Below are 15,679 nucleotides of genomic sequence, written 5' to 3' on the forward strand. Positions count from 1 at the left end.
GGGGAAGGTGCATTTTACCTCAGAAAACATTCAATGACTTCCAACAGAACTGCATACTGTTTAGAATGTGGGGGGTAAGGACCAATTAGGCCACATATTCAAATGACCTCTGTGTTCCAACTGTCTCGGGGAGGGGGGGAATGTTGTGAGCCCCCATCAGCCAACATATGCAAATTACCTTGAAAGGCTGGCCCAATCAGGGAAAAGTGGCTGAGGTGGCAGTGGGTGGGGGTGCAAGCAGTCAGCAACCTGCCAGCCACACAGGGAAGCTGTATCCCTTTGGGAAAACACATTTGACCCTTTTTTACCCCTTTGGGGTGGGATTTCTTAGAATCCCTTCTTATTGTGTGTCGACATCATGAAAGGAATGTTCTCCCCAAATTTATATATATATATATATATATATATATATATATATATATATATATATATATATATATATATAAGAATAGAAAAGGATAGCAAATGATGGCAATCTGAGCAGTCAAATGAATAAAGGATAGATGAATAAGGGTATATTTCTATTTATATATTAAGACATTTTTATGTTCTGCACAACAATAGAATCACATGAGAAGGCTTTCAGGATATTTAAAAATAATTATCACCTATTTAAAATTAATAAATATCATAAACACAACTATTGTAAAAAAAACAACAACCATAATATATTGTGGTTGTATCGCTTTTGTTCCCCTGTGTTTTTAAATTAATCCATCTAATTAAGCTTTAAATATTGTGCTCTGAATTCTTCACGATTCAAGGGCTTATATCCAGAGCCCAGCAGGAAACAGTATCTTTGGATGACTCTACCCTGTAATCTTTCTTGCGTTGCCTAAAAAAAATGAGACAAAAAAGGATATTAAACCTAAAAGCAAAATTCTTCCTGTACCAGTCCTTTAATACCATTAAAGCTGTCTACAAGAATGCCAGTTCTGTGATTGCAGTACATATGAAGTACCACATAAATAAGGTTGGTCCTTTCTCAATATATAGAAAACTCAAGTTGGCACCCATTATTTTGGAATGTGCAGAGCTTTTGCTAACAATTAAGTTAATGTGGCAAATCCTTCTGTCACCAGGTTGCCGCACACATCATTTGTTCATTCATTATCCTAAGCTCAATGTGGTCAAAGAGAAGAGAAAGGAAGGGCAAGAAGGTAAAAAGTCTTTTACCCTCCCTCTGATCACTTTCTTCCTTCTTTCCTTCTTCTGTCTCCTCCTCTTCCTTCCCCTCTTTCTCTCTTCACCAAACACTCATATGAGCAACACAAAACTTACAGTGATGGGGTAGAGGCTGGCCAACCCAGCATCTATCAGGTATGCAGATGGGGCTGCCAACTTTGGCTTGGGAAAACCTGGAGATTTAAGGTTGGTGACTGTGGAGGGCAGAATTTCTGAAGAGGAGGGAACTCAGTGGAGATAAAATACCACAAAGTCCACCCTTTGATGCTGCCATTGCCTCCAAGGAAACTGATTTCTGTAGCCCGAAATTCCTTTCTAATTTCAGACCCTATCTGGAGGTTGACAGCCCTATGTGCTGATATGTGTGTGTAAGAATCAACAATTTGTCAATTATTTCCCACATGATACCAGGAAAGCTAGAATTGTCTGAGCATTTTTAGCCCAGAGGAAAGACAAAGCTAGAATTTTTGTGTGTTACAGACTGGAGAATTCTCCAAAGACTATAACATTCTCCGTTGTGTGCTTTACCTGGTGGTGTCATAGTTTCGTCCTTGGACAACAATTGGTCTCCAGGTGCTGGGTGTTCCATAAGTAGGATTTTCAAAATATGAATTAAAGTAAAACTGACCTAGGTTAAAGAAAAATAATTTTATGTCTCAAAGGTAAACTCCAACAACAAGATTCAAGTCCAGTGACACCTTAGAGTCCAGTGACACCTCCAACAACAAGATTCGAGTCCAGTGATACCTTAGAGACCAATGCAATTTTCAGGCTATAAGCTTTCAAGAGTCAAAGCTCCCTTCTTTAGATAACTTTGACTGTCAAAAGCATGTCCCCTGTTAATTTTGTTGGTCTTTACGGTGTCACTGGATTTGAGTCTTGCTGTTCTACTGCAGACCAACATAGCTACCCATCTGAAACTAACTCCAATATCAAAATATAGTTGCTGGATTTTAGGATACAGTTGTATGCAAATAAAGATGAAAGTCAAGATAAGTATTAATTCATTTTTATTGGCACTTTATGGGATCTGTGTGTGCGTAGAAATACATTATGGCTCTTGCAGCCTGATAAGACACAGTAAAAGAAATCTACAGTTTGAACTACTCTTAGATCTCAATTAATAAGAGGTACTGGATTGTTATTCACATGTCAAATCACAATGTACATTTTTATATTGCTCCCAGATGCCTCCTCAGATTATTGCTTCAGAGTTTCACTCTGAGGGCCTATTGTAAGGACATCCTGCATGTTGTGCACAGATACTTGAAAGACAGCCTGAGCAGCCATTTGTCTCTAATTCTGAGAACAGTATCCTATTTCCAAATTACTTCACTAAACCACGACCATACATATGCTCTTCCTACACCAATATAGCAGCACATGATTGTTGGAATGGGAGATGATGATGACTAACTATAGATAATACGTACCAAGAAGTCCAGTGACTTGGTCTGAAAAATTTTCACTGCCTATGAAGTATAATCCAAGGAAACGTTCAGGAAACTTCACATAGGATATTTTTATTGTGATATTGTCTGCTCCTGATATTGAAACACTCTTTTCTTCTTCAATAATAATGTTCAACCTATACAAATAACAATAATATTTTATATTTCATTTAATATATCTGAGCCCTATCCAAAAAGCTATGATTTAGGGACAAACTCAAGGCTACTTACTATCTTGAAACAAAACACAGAAAACATGCTTACCCCTGAACTGTGAAAGATATAGTTGTTGTCCATGGGAGCATGGTTGCATTCCTGTTATCATACAGCACAATATGATCCTTTGATACATTAATCCTCACATCAGCCTTCTGATAGGCTATTTCAAAGTGCACAAATTGTTTCTTTTCTCCTAGTTGGCCAGTCACTTGGATCCCTATATATGAGTCATAGAACAATAGGATTAGAAATAAGAAGCATATCATAAAGTATTTGCCAGATATAATACAGATATAAAATATTACAGAAACCTAATTATAACAAGAATAACTAATGACTACCAATTTTTAAAATTTTAATTTTGCTGATTTTTAACAGTAAAAAACCTCAAAGAACAGCCCTTGGATACAGTGTGGGCTATTAAAATGTTAAAATCAAGAATTATCTTATAGGAAGATGTGTGAATTTTTGATACTTTATTAAAAATTGGTATGGATGTTACAGATACTGCTCATCAGTTGTTTCTATAAAAGAAGACAATTTCACACTGCTTAAATTACTAACATAATATATTCAATCTTAATAGTAGTTTTGTATTATAAAAACAAACATAAATGAAGAAATGTTGTCCATCACAAGGGCTCCCAGGCCTCCTGCTGACAGCTTTTTTTGCCAGACTGCTCTGACCCATAGAATTTTTTTAAAAAATTAAAAACAGCGATGCTGGCTATATCACATCACTTGTAGAAGTTATTTATGATAGCTTTAGGACTCAGCAGAAACTCTCTGGTAAAATCATAGAGTTTTCAGCAATTCCCAGAGCTACCGTTTGTTACCATAGAGTTCCCGGCAATTCCTAGAGCTGCCCTAAGTCACATTTGGGTTTTGCACAGACCTCTTCACAGACTCACAGAGTTGGAAGGGGCCATACACACCTGTCCAACCCCCTGCCCAATGCAGGATGAGCCTAAAGCATCTCTGGCAATTATTCATCCAGTCTCTTCTTGAAAACTGCCAGTGAAGGGGAGCTCACCACCACCTCCCTAGGCAGCTGATTCCACCTTTGAACTACTCTGTGAAAAAGTTTTTCCTAATATCCAGCAGGTACCTTTCTGCATGTAATTTAAGCCCATTGCTTTGGGTCCTATCCTCTGCTGTCAACTGGAACAGCTCCTTGCCCTCCTCCAAATGACAGCCTTTCAAATATTTAAACAGAGAAATCATGTTCTCCCTCACTCTCTTCTTCTCCAAACTAAACACTCCCAAGGCCCTCAGCCTTTCCTCGTACGGCTCAGTCTCCAGACACCTGATCATCCTCATTGCTCTCTTCTGCACCCTCTTGATTTTGTCCACATCCTTTTTGAAGTGAGGCCTCCAGAACTGCACACAGTACTCCAGGTGCGGCCTGACCAAGGCAGTATAGAGAGGGACTATGACCTCTTATGATTTCGATGCAATGGCCGTTTGATACAACCCAAGACTGAGTTTGCCTTTTTTGCCACTGCATCACACTGACTGCTCATATTTAGTTTACAGTCTCTAATCATGAGACACCTAGATTCAAATCCCTGCTTCTACTATGGAAGCTTGCTTGGGTGACCTTGGGACAGTCAGATTTTTTCAACCAAACCTACCTCACAAGGTAGTCATTGTGAGAAAAAGGCAGCAGGAAGAACAGCTTTGAGTCCCCATTGGGAAGAAGAGCAAGGTATAAACAAACAAACAAACAAACAAACAACAGTGAGTTCTAGCTTAGAAGCCCAGTGGTGGCCTGACCTGGATAGTCCAGGAGAGCCTGATCTCATCAAATCTCAGAAGCTAAGCAGTGTTGACCTTGGTCAGTAATTGGATAGGAGACCTCCAACGAAGATCAGTGTTGCAGAGGCAGGTAATGGCAAACCACTTCTGTTAGTCTCTTGCCATGAAAAGCCCACCAGGAGTCACCATAAGTTAACTATGACTTGAGAGTAGAATTTCATTTTTTTTTTCAGCCCAGTGGTACTCAGCTGCTTTTAACTCCCTGCTAAAAGTTGCTGAAGCATGTGGGGGATGATGTCATATATAAAATGTTTCCAGAGGGCTTTCAGTCATTGAACCCACAAAATGTCAGAAGGGAAAAGCAGAAAAACGTGACATAGAAGGTCAACATCTGTTTACAGAATAAGGCATACCTTTATTTGGATCCGATAGTAAGTACTGAAGAGAAGGTGTTGGTGAATGTGCAGTAATATTTAAACAAATGATGCTGTTTTCACCAGGCAATTGCAAGATGAAATGTGGATATTGTCTTTCTGGGGGAAAATAACAGGAAGAATTTTTTTTAATCATGACCAGAAGCTATTCCTCTGCACCTCTAGAGTGTCAGTTAGCTTGTGTTAATGTTTGTAGCTGATACAATTAATAAAGAATTAAGCTGCATTTGTATGCCTACTGTGTCAAATGATAAAAAGTATTGTACTAACAGAACAAGGTGCATACAAATTAGAGTAAGAAATGAGTTTTTCTAGTGAATAAAATAAGCACAAAAATGAGGGTCAAATCACATCCTCCCACCCAAATATAAAATGTACAGTGTTGGAGAGTCTATTTTTTAACCGAAATGGAGCATAAAGGTAGGGGAGCTAAACTCATCCTCCCCACTTTCCTTGTAACATTCCATTGCTTTAAGCAATGTTCTCCGATTTGAGGCTATGATGCCTATCAATGTGATTTCTGGTGCCCATTCTTCCTGAAAACATCTCTTCCCCTAACCAAAAAACTGATTCTTACTTTCCTCAACCTCTTTAGAGCAGTAAGTACTTCAGAACCCCAGGAGACATCATCTTTGGGTTTGGAAATAGCTGCCCCAATCATAGCAAAATACTTGGCTTGAACCCACATAACTTTTTAAATTGCTCCCTTCTGGCTTCCATTTTGTGATTTGTCCTGCCTAGAGATGTGAAGGCCCAAAAACAAACCAGAAAATTTGAGGATTCCCCTGCCCATTTTTTCCCCAGAGAATGTTGATTTCAAATTTTCCAATAGAAAATTGGGGAAACTTTAAGGAACATTGAAAAAAGTCTATGAAATGACTTTTTAAATGAATGAAATGGTTTTTAAAACAAGGTTTTATTAACTCCAAATGTATAGCATGGATTTTTTCAATTTTTCTGATGGGATGCTGGGGGAAGTGCTGAAAAAAACTAATATATTTATATATACTGTAATAAATGAAATGATTTTAAGGAAAGTTTTAATTCACTCAAGATGTCAAAATGTGTAGTATGACAAAGTCTAATGACCTTTTTCAATTTTTTCAGAGAGAAAAAAAATTTCCACAGGAAAAACTGGGAAATGTGTGGGAACATTGAAAAACTCCTATGAAACATTTTTTCTTTTGGAATTAATGAGATGTCCTGACTAGAGATGGGCACGAACAGCAATACGAACAAAAAGAGGCCATGAACACCCAATCTGCTGTCCACGAATAAGCTGTTCGTGAGGCCCCATTCTAAATGAACAGGTGGTTGTTGCAAGCCTCGTTCATTGCTGTTCATTGCTGTTCATCAAGCCAGACAGTCTGGCACCTGCAATCAATTCCCTTGGCTATTTAGGCAGGGATTCTCCGAACTCTATCTGAACTCCTGCTGTTGCCCTGGAAACCCCAATCTAAGCCCAATTTAGCTGGATAGGCAGGTCTTCCTTTCAAGTGTGGAGCTCCAAATTTGTTACAACAAGGGAGCAAAACCGAGGCGGGGGGCTCCCAGCTCTGGCTAGTCTTTGCAGACAGTGGAGAGGGAGAGAGTTGCTGTTGGCATTTTGATTGAGAGAGTGCATTGGAGCTTGAATTTTCTTTGTGTGTAGTGGGATAGGGATCTACCCCTACAAGTTCCAGGGCTGCTGCCAGGCTCTGGGGCCAAGCTATTATTTATTATTGGTACCTTTCCTGGTGCCTGCTCAGGTCAGGTTTCTGGGAGTGGTGCAGTAGGGATCTTGACTTGGATGAAGGCTGGAGGAGAGCCTGCTGGCCCCCACAAACAGCCAACCACAAACATGTTCGTGAACAGGGCCATGTTCATGGTTGTTCGTGAGTCCCTGTTCGTGGATGGCAACGAACAACGAACATCATGTTTGGTTTTTTTCCTGTTTGTGCCCATCTCTACTCCTGACTTCAATGGGCTTAGACTGGAGTAAATCTTATTAGGATTGCATTGTAAGATAAGATGCAGCAGTCTGTTGTTTTCTCTTGCTTTCTCATTCATTTATCAATTAATTTTTTATTATCAATTATGTTGTTAAAGCAGCAAAATAAGTTTACAGTTAACAGAAAACTTAATACCGCATATATTTCAATTTCCCTCAAATACCTGTTTTTTTTAATTGAAATTCTCCTACCCCCACCGCAGATCCCTTTGACATTTTACATCTGTAATCCTGAATCCCATGGCAGCCCCTTTTCAGATTGGCCTGAAGTGCCCACAGGCTCAATAACGTGGGTGACTCATGACTTCAGTGATGTTTTTCTTCCAGCCTAGATTGCTTAGCAACTCAATGTGATAGGAGGGAGGGGTAGCTACCTGGATAACACTCATCCAAACCACATTGAGAGGGCATATTTAGTTTAAGTACTTTCCCATCTAGTGGGTGCTGTTTTTAAGGTACCCTCTTCTCATTAATGTAATAAGCAGTGTTGTTAAGAAAAATTCTCTTTTCCTCTTTACCCAGTTACTCCCAGAAATCAGCAATCCAGTTCTTTTCCTTTTTAAAGGAATTTTGTTCCTTAAAAAGATCATTTCCATTTTGATCAAAGAGAAGTTGTAGGAAAAGAAGGCCGGAAATTGCCAAGAAAAAATTCAGAATTTCACTCAGTTGATACTCAGAGGCAAGACAATGTGTTCTCAAACCCTCTTCTCCTACTAGACCACCACCCTGTGGTTAGTAACATTAAACAACGGTAAGGGATGAATTTACAAAACATTGTATTAATTTCTCTGCAAAGAGAAATCAAACAGGAATGAAAGAATAATTCCTCTTTTAAAAGATAAAACATAATAGGAATCAATGGCTAGACCTAAAAAAGTGAACTTTAGAAAAACAAATTCCCCTCCCCATAACAATGCTAGTAATAAGGAACAAAGCTGCATTAGGAACTGTACCAGAGATATTAAAGAAACATTTTGTTGGGACCGAATCAGCCCCTCACTATATCAGTATGAGGAACTTTCCTGCCAGTCACAATTTTGTTAACAGAAAAAGCAGCACATTTAAAATCTATTGATTAACAAATCCAAACATAGGAAAATATTTTCCAAAGAACTGCAGAAAGGTTTGAAATAGTATTTTCCAGATAAGGTGATTATTATGCATGTCTACATGATCCTGTAATCTCTATTTAAGATAAGAATGTTAAGAATACCTGATGATTTAAATAAACGAAGTCTTCTGACTGGTGCTCCTATGCGGGAATGTTTGGAGTTAATATCAAGCACTCCTGAAAATCTGAAGTCTAAACAAACAAACAAAAACACGAGGCAGGGTTTAAAAATCTCAAAAAGTAGAAGCAGCACCTGTAACTTCAAGAAAATAATGCCACAGTGGTAAGGTTGCCAGTTCCAGGTTGGGACATTCCTGGAGATTTTGGGGGTGGAGTCTGGAGAAGGCAGGGTTTGAGGAGGAGGGGCAGCTCAGAGGGGAGTAATGCCATAGAGTCCACCCTCCAAAGCAGCCATTTTCTCCAGGGGAACTGATCTCTGTAGTCTGGAGACCAGTTGTAATTCCCCGAGGCCTCCAGCCACCACCTGCAGGTTGCCTGTTGTTAGTCAAGCACAATAGCACCAGCCTTTGTTTCTGTCAGAAAAAGATAGGAGGCAGGTGTAGGGACTTTTCCAGGGCTGTTATGGCCTTTGATACCCACAATGCAATACATGTGGATGCCGTGTGACAAGTAAAGGTGTCCCCTTGCTGGCCCAGAACAAACATGTGTATTGCAGGGAATTTAAAACAATATTTTGAGTTCTTTAACCCATGTATACCAAGGTCTAGATCCATCCCAAAACTCAGAATAATGAGGGGGAATAAGTGCTCTTAAAATGAAGAGTTTTTATTGAGATCGCATAAGCCAAATTAAACAGCTGTTACAAGAAAAGCGAGCGAGTGATTGCAAAGCAGCAAATCAAAAACCTTTCCCTAACAGCTACCTGTATATAAGGGAAAACAAAAGGGGGGAGGGGGGAAGTAGACGACCTGTACTGTATAGCGTTGAAACCCTATAGGGCCCTGATGTGGAGAGCAGAAGAGTGGGAAGTGGAGAGAGAGACCAGCTCATGTCTCCAAGGAACCTGTGCCACACAGCGGCAGTACCTGAAAAAACTGCTGCAAAGTATTGGGGATTCATGGGTACAGATGTTCATGATCTGGAATGTGCTGGTCATAAGGTGGGGCAATAAGTGAACAAAAAGCTAGGAGGGATGGATGGCTGTCTCCAGGAGAGTGATGGAATTATGATAAGGCTGATCACCTGCTAGATCCTGCCCTGCATTAAGGCTATCAGAAAACCTTAGAGAATAAAGTGGAGAGGGAGTTGATATCAAAAAAGGGAATTTTCCTGGTTTGCATAAAATTAAAAATGCTTCCTGGAGGAGGTTTGGAGAAACACCTAAGGCTGAGTTAATAATAAGATTAAAGAGAGGGCAGAAATCTTCCTGTACAGTCACTAAGATAAGGGGAGGAACTAGATGGGGCAGTCCATTGCTTGTTATCTTGAAAACCCTGGTTGTTCATTAGGGCCAAATTATTCAGGGAGGAGGCTTCAAAGTCCTTGGGAACAATGACCCTCCACTTTAATCAGCCTGAGGTGGGCTCTAGGGAGGAGAGGGTCTGCATTCCATTGCTGTTTTACAACTCACCACCTTGTCTTTCCCATGGCTTGAAGCTGCTTAACAAGTCAATGCTGTTGGCTTAACTTTAGCAGGATGCAGATTTTAGAACAGCTAGCTCACTATCAGGATTTGTGTCCCGTGGCACCTTAGACACCCACAAGATTTTCAGGGCTTAAGTTTTCAAAAGTCAGAGCTCTCTTCTTCAGACACGTATATAATTATAATTGCTATTATAATTCCCCACTGCTTTGTAAATAAACTGTTCCAGTTGTTTCAGTAAAATACTGTCTACTTGTCTTTATTCACCAGGTCCTTCCCCTGTGCCCTAGTCATACTGATCTGTACTCTGGATATACTCAGAGGGATGTCTCTTGGGGCGGGTGATAAACATGAGAGACCAATTTGGATAACACCTCAAAGTTGTAGCCCCCAGATCCTTGCCTTAAAGGGTGGGGTGGGGTGTTTTTGGGCCTCCACTTTGGTTCTAACATAGTCTTAGAGCTAGTTAATGGAATCTATGTCCTGCTAATGTTAAGCTAACAGCATTGACTTGTTAAGCAGCCATGAGCCATGCCAAGGACAAGGTGGTGAATTGTAAAAAAGCAATGGAATACAGACCCACTCCTCCCTAGAGCCCACCTCAGGCTGATTAAATCAGAGGGACATCCTTCCCAAGGACTTTGGAGCCTCCTCTCTAAATAAGTTGGCCCGATTAACCTTGAGTTAATGCAGGCTAAGAGTGGGTGTACTGGTATTTTTGTATGCAGCAGGAAAATAAGGGAACTCTGATTGATGTGCAATTATACCTTTATGTTGCCAGTGTTCTGTGGATCTAGATTTTTGGGGTTTGAAGTCTCTCTATTGTAACACCTGAAGTGTTAATACTAAGGTGTACGAAGTATGAAATGCCCTGAGTTCTTAAAGAAGTGAATGTTCCCATCCTGTCTTCTTTGAAGAATAGGATAATTATGGTACTGCAATAAACTTTGATACAGATTGCTATCAAGTGGGTTGTTATTCTTTTTGAGTTAGCATTTATCCATTTGGCAGGTTTATAAGAAAAAAGGTTAATAAATACAAGACCCTTTTTGCTTGCAACCTCGGGTAAGTCAATTATCCTTTTTGAAATGAGTGCTTAGGCACTCCCCTTAACTGGCAGTTTTCAAGAAGAGGCTGGATGAATACTTATCAGGGATGCCTTAGGCTTATCCTGCATTGGGCAGGGGGTTTGACTAGAAGGTCTGTGTGGCCCCTTCCAATTCTGTGATTCTGTGATATAAGGAGCTATTAAGACTTTAACTCTGCAAAAGCATTGGTTTATTTATCAGAGTTTCCGCGTAAATACTTTTTAATTCTTACAAAAATAATGATGCTAATTATCTAAATCTAAAAGATTAATCTTTGTGCCCTGATTCTAGTAGGAAGACTGTTGATGATGAAGGAGATGGGGGCAAGAGTAAGCAGCTGTATTCTTGGAAGGCTTGAAATTCTTCTTGTGAGATGGGCAGGCTGGAGACTCCTTGCTGTCTCTGCTGCCAAAGTGCTGAATTCCTCTGCCAGTGTTATGAGTTCATCCTGGGGGTCCTCTGACCCTAAATTTGCAAGTCACTGGGAGTATCATATTCTGCTGTGCCATGACAGAGGGGGCAGGCCTGGCAGCACCTATGGGGCAAAGTGCTCCCCCACAACTTGCACAACTCACCCAGGACTAGCTGCTTCTAGTGCACCCATCACAGAAAAGATGTGGTTCAAATTCCCACTGGCATGGAAACTCACTTGAGCCAATCACACATTCTCAGTCTAACCTGCTTCCCACAATTGTTGCAAAGAAAGAATGAAGAAGGGGAGAATGATGTAAGATACTTTGCATCCCCAGTGGGGAGAAAGGCAGGATATAAATGAGGTAAATAAATATCAATATAGACAGGGGTTTTTTTCTGGGAAAAGAGGTGGTACAACTCTGTGATGCGTGATGATGTAATTCCTGGAAGTGACACCACTTCCTGGAACCCAGCACAATGCATTACGATGAGATAAATGTTAGTAAGCTTGGAAAATTACACTATTATGAGAAAGGTTTTTTTCCCCTTTCTGTATCCTCTACAAAAAGTGAAATCTTCCATTCCCTTTCCCAAACATTTAATTTCTTTGGAATCATATTTTAAAATATGCAAGAAACAGGGGGCCTCTAAAAATCCAAAACCCATCTCACAAATCTAAATTCTAACAGATTCCTTCTGCCAGCGTAGAATTTTTTTCCAAAATTCATTCTCAAAATTCCACAGTCTGAAATTCCTAATATAATGAATATTGAATTTTCAAATTATCAGGGAGGGCTTTGCTTTACTGGAGCAATTCATAATTAGATACTCAACCTTTGCTGCATTAGAGTTATACTTAGTTTAAAATGGCTTTTTTTTGTTGCCTGCCAACTCTACCTTACCAATGGCTAAGCTGTTGTGACATTGTGAAATGCTCATAAATATCCCAATGTCCCACACAAACAATATTCATAAAAACTTCCTTAACACCCATATGTCCACTGCAATTTCAGTGATGTTAATCAGCTGAGGGTGAGGAGAACCATTTGAGTCACAACTATTAAGACATAAGAACACCTATATGCTGATGAATATATTGATGAATGCCTTCTGTGACTTGGACATAACTATTCATTCCTAGCATAAAACTGGAATAATCATAACATATTTTAACTAATACAAATAACCATAACTGATATATTTAACTAACACAGAACCAATCTGCATTCAAAAGCTGTGGGAACCATAACAATGTCAACTTCAGTCAGCAAAAGAATGAAAGCAACACACACACATGCACAGCCCCACCCATCCCCATGAAAAGAAAGCAGCATGAACTCAAAGCAACATATACGCACACACACAGCCCCCACAGCCCCATGAAAAGAAAGCAGAATGAACTCAAATCAGAACACACACACAGCCCCACCCCTGAAAAGAAAGCAGAATGAACTCAAAGCAGCACACACACACACAGCCCCACCCACCCACTCCCCCAATGAAAATAAAACAGAATGAACTTAAAGCAGCACACACATACACAGAAACCCCTGAATGAAATGAAAGCAGGATGAACTCAAAGCAGCTTAACCTCCTCTGGAGAGCCGGCCCCAGCAGCTCTGCGTGCACTCTCTCTCTCTCTCTCTCTCTCTCTCTCTCTCTCTCTCTCTCTCTCTCACACACACACACACACACACACACACAGAGGAATGGAAAAAAGCAGAATGCACTCAAAGCAGCTAAGCCTCCTCCGGAGAGCTAGCCCCAGCAGCTCTGCTTGCACTCTCTCTCTCTCTCACACACACGAATGAAAAAAAAGCAAAATGAACTCAAAGCAGCTTACCCTCCTCTGCAGAGCCCTGCTGGGCCCCAGCTCTCTCTCTCTCTCTCACTCACTCACAATGGAATGGGGAAAAAGCAGAATGAACTCAAAACCGCCAAGCCTCCTCTGGAGAGCCGGCCCCAGCAGCTCTGCTTGCTCTCTCTCTCTCTCTCTCTCTCTCTCTCTCTCTCTCTCTCTCTCTCTCACGAAAAAAAAGCAGAATGAACTCAAAGCAGCTTACCCTCCTCTGCAGAGCCCTGCTGGGACCCAGCTCTCTCTCTCTCTCCCTTTCTCTCACTCAGTCACTCACTCACTCAGGAATGGGAAAAAAGCAGAATGAACTCAAAGCAGCCAAGCCTCCTCAGGAGAGCCGGCAACAGCAGCTCTGCCTGCACTCTCTCTCTCTCACTCACAAATGAAAAAAAAGCAGAATGAACTCAAAGCAGCTAAACCTCTTCTGCAGAGCCTGCAGGGCTGAAGGAGGAAGGAATCATGCGGGCAGATTTTAGAGCTGCCTGAACGGTGTTCCCGAGCTTTCCCCCTCAACCCCCCCCCCCGAGCATAGATCAAGATGGGTAGCCTTGTTAGTCTGTTTGTAGCAGCAGGAAAGAGCAAGAGTCCAGTAGCACCTATAAGACTAACAAAATTTGTGGTAGGGTATGAGCTTTCGTGAGTCACTTCTTCAGAATAGCCAAAGATGAGTGCAGATAAAAGTTAAGTTGGTTGATAGGTGGGAAAGAGAGAAGGAAACAGGAAAGGTGGGGATAGGGAGGTTGCCAGGAGGAGGGAAAGAGGAAAAAATGGGATGGTGGTAGTAAATGAGATGCCACTGGCGATTCCTTGCAGATCCCCCACTAGTAGCTTCAGTTTCTGGTATGCAGCTAGTTAGTTTATTTACAGAATGTTTTTCAAATACAAAAATTCTCAAATAATAACAACAACAACAGCAACAACATTCGATTTATATACAGCCCTTTAGGACAACTTAACACCCACTCAGAGCTGTTTACAAAGTGTGTTATTATTATCCTCACAGCTATCACTGTATGAGGTGGGTGGGGCTGAGAGAGCTCTGAGAAGCTGTGACTAACCCAGCTGGCTTCAAGTGGAGGAGTGGGAAATCAAACCAGGGCCCTTCCCCACAGTCTAAAAATAGTGCGATATTAATGGAAGGCAGCCGGCTTCCTCCCATGATTTTTTATGCCATCTGTTTTGTACTCCATGGTGTTTTGTAAATGGATGGCATCAAAAATCGCACGAGGAAGCCGGCAGCCTTCCATGAGTATCGTGATATTTTTAGACCATGGGAAATGGCTCCAGATTAGAGTCGTGCCACTCTTAACCATTATACCAAATTGGGTCTCAGTACTTATTACCAAATGCAACACAAATAAAAGAAGATTTCCCAAAGAACAGAAGAGGAGTTTGGAATAACAGTTCCCAGATGACAGAATCATTAATTATGTATTGGGTATCTCAGTGGCTGCTTCCATAGAGGTGGAGGCATTCACAGGGGCAATGGACTGTCCACATGGGGGGATTTTCTGTGTTTCCCTACCTATCTACTCACACATCTCACACTGCCACCACCCTTTCCCTTCTGGTGGGCTTTTTGCTGACTTTTTAGAAAATAGTAGCAACTACCAGTTATATAAAGCTGCAGAAACTCCACTTGTAGCATTTCAGGGCAATGGCAGCCATAAGGGGATAGGGAAGGAAAATGGCACAGATGTGGGTGGGTGGGTAGGTCTGAAAATCTGCCCTTTCCCACCAACACAATTCTCAAGCCGATTTTGAGTTTATTTGGGTATATTTGGGTACAATCATTGTGAGACAGAGGAAAACCCTCACATTGGAAAATGCACAATTGCACAATGTTGTTCAGAAACGAAAAAAAGAAAAACACCCTGTTCTTTGGGATGCAAAGTATAACAAAATGTTCATGTAGAAGCAGCCCAGAGAGGGTCTTTTCTGTAGTTGTACCCTAATTATCGAACTCCCTCCTGAAAAATATTCTTTTGACATTATCCTTATCATTTTTTAGGCACCAGGCAAAGTCAGTCCTGATTGTTAGAACCTTGGGTGGTTGATTTTTCTTCCCACCCAGGATCAACTTCTTTTGGTTATTTAGGTGTTTTTCTCCCAATGTACAGTGCAATTGCAACTGTGCCGCAGTGTTAAAAGCTGTCTTCAAATGTTGCTGCTATTAATTACTCTTGTTCCTTTTTCATTGATTGTATTATTCTTAACTTTTTATTGATTTGCCATGATGAACACATATTGGAGCAAAAAACAAATACTTATAGAAAAATGAATAAATAATGCATACATGGTACTGTAATCCATTTATAAGATAAAAATAATAATACCTATGTCAGAATCGGGATTAATATTTGATCTGGAAACGTAGCCTTCCATGAGATAACCCTTCTTAAGTGCGAAAATCCCAGGGTGAGACAGTAAAACTGTAAGAGACTCTCATTGTTAGACTAATGGTTAAACTTTAATGAAATGCTGAAAAATAAGTAGCTGTAATAGTACATTGCTGAAGCTGATTACATACCTCCACCGTTCCTGAAATTCTCATTATCTAGACAAAGAATA

At 40.6% G+C, this 15,679-nt stretch overlaps 1 protein-coding gene across 2 annotated transcripts in view; it reads right to left on the reverse strand.

Moving 5' to 3' along the window:
- Positions 1-508: 508 nt before the first annotated feature.
- ITIH4 (inter-alpha-trypsin inhibitor heavy chain 4) overlaps positions 509-15,679 on the reverse strand; it is a 46,388-nt gene continuing 31,217 nt past the window's right edge. Inside the window, exons 14-21 of one of the 2 annotated variants that reach the window (XM_054975962.1) lie at positions 15,639-15,665; positions 15,445-15,540; positions 8,251-8,340; positions 5,027-5,146; positions 2,901-3,072; positions 2,619-2,773; positions 1,714-1,813; positions 509-835 (exon numbers count right to left, since the gene is read on the reverse strand). In XM_054975962.1, the coding sequence (XP_054831937.1) occupies positions 760-835; positions 1,714-1,813; positions 2,619-2,773; positions 2,901-3,072; positions 5,027-5,146; positions 8,251-8,340; positions 15,445-15,540; positions 15,639-15,665 (836 nt within the window). In that variant the 3' untranslated portion in view covers positions 509-759. The remainder of the gene's footprint in view (positions 836-1,713; positions 1,814-2,618; positions 2,774-2,900; positions 3,073-5,026; positions 5,147-8,250; positions 8,341-15,444; positions 15,541-15,638; positions 15,666-15,679) is intronic. The other variant, XM_054975963.1, reaches the window with a different exon arrangement.

Source organism: Eublepharis macularius, chromosome 4 (assembly GCF_028583425.1).
Source record: "Eublepharis macularius isolate TG4126 chromosome 4, MPM_Emac_v1.0, whole genome shotgun sequence".
Taxonomy (NCBI): domain Eukaryota; kingdom Metazoa; phylum Chordata; class Lepidosauria; order Squamata; family Eublepharidae; genus Eublepharis; species Eublepharis macularius.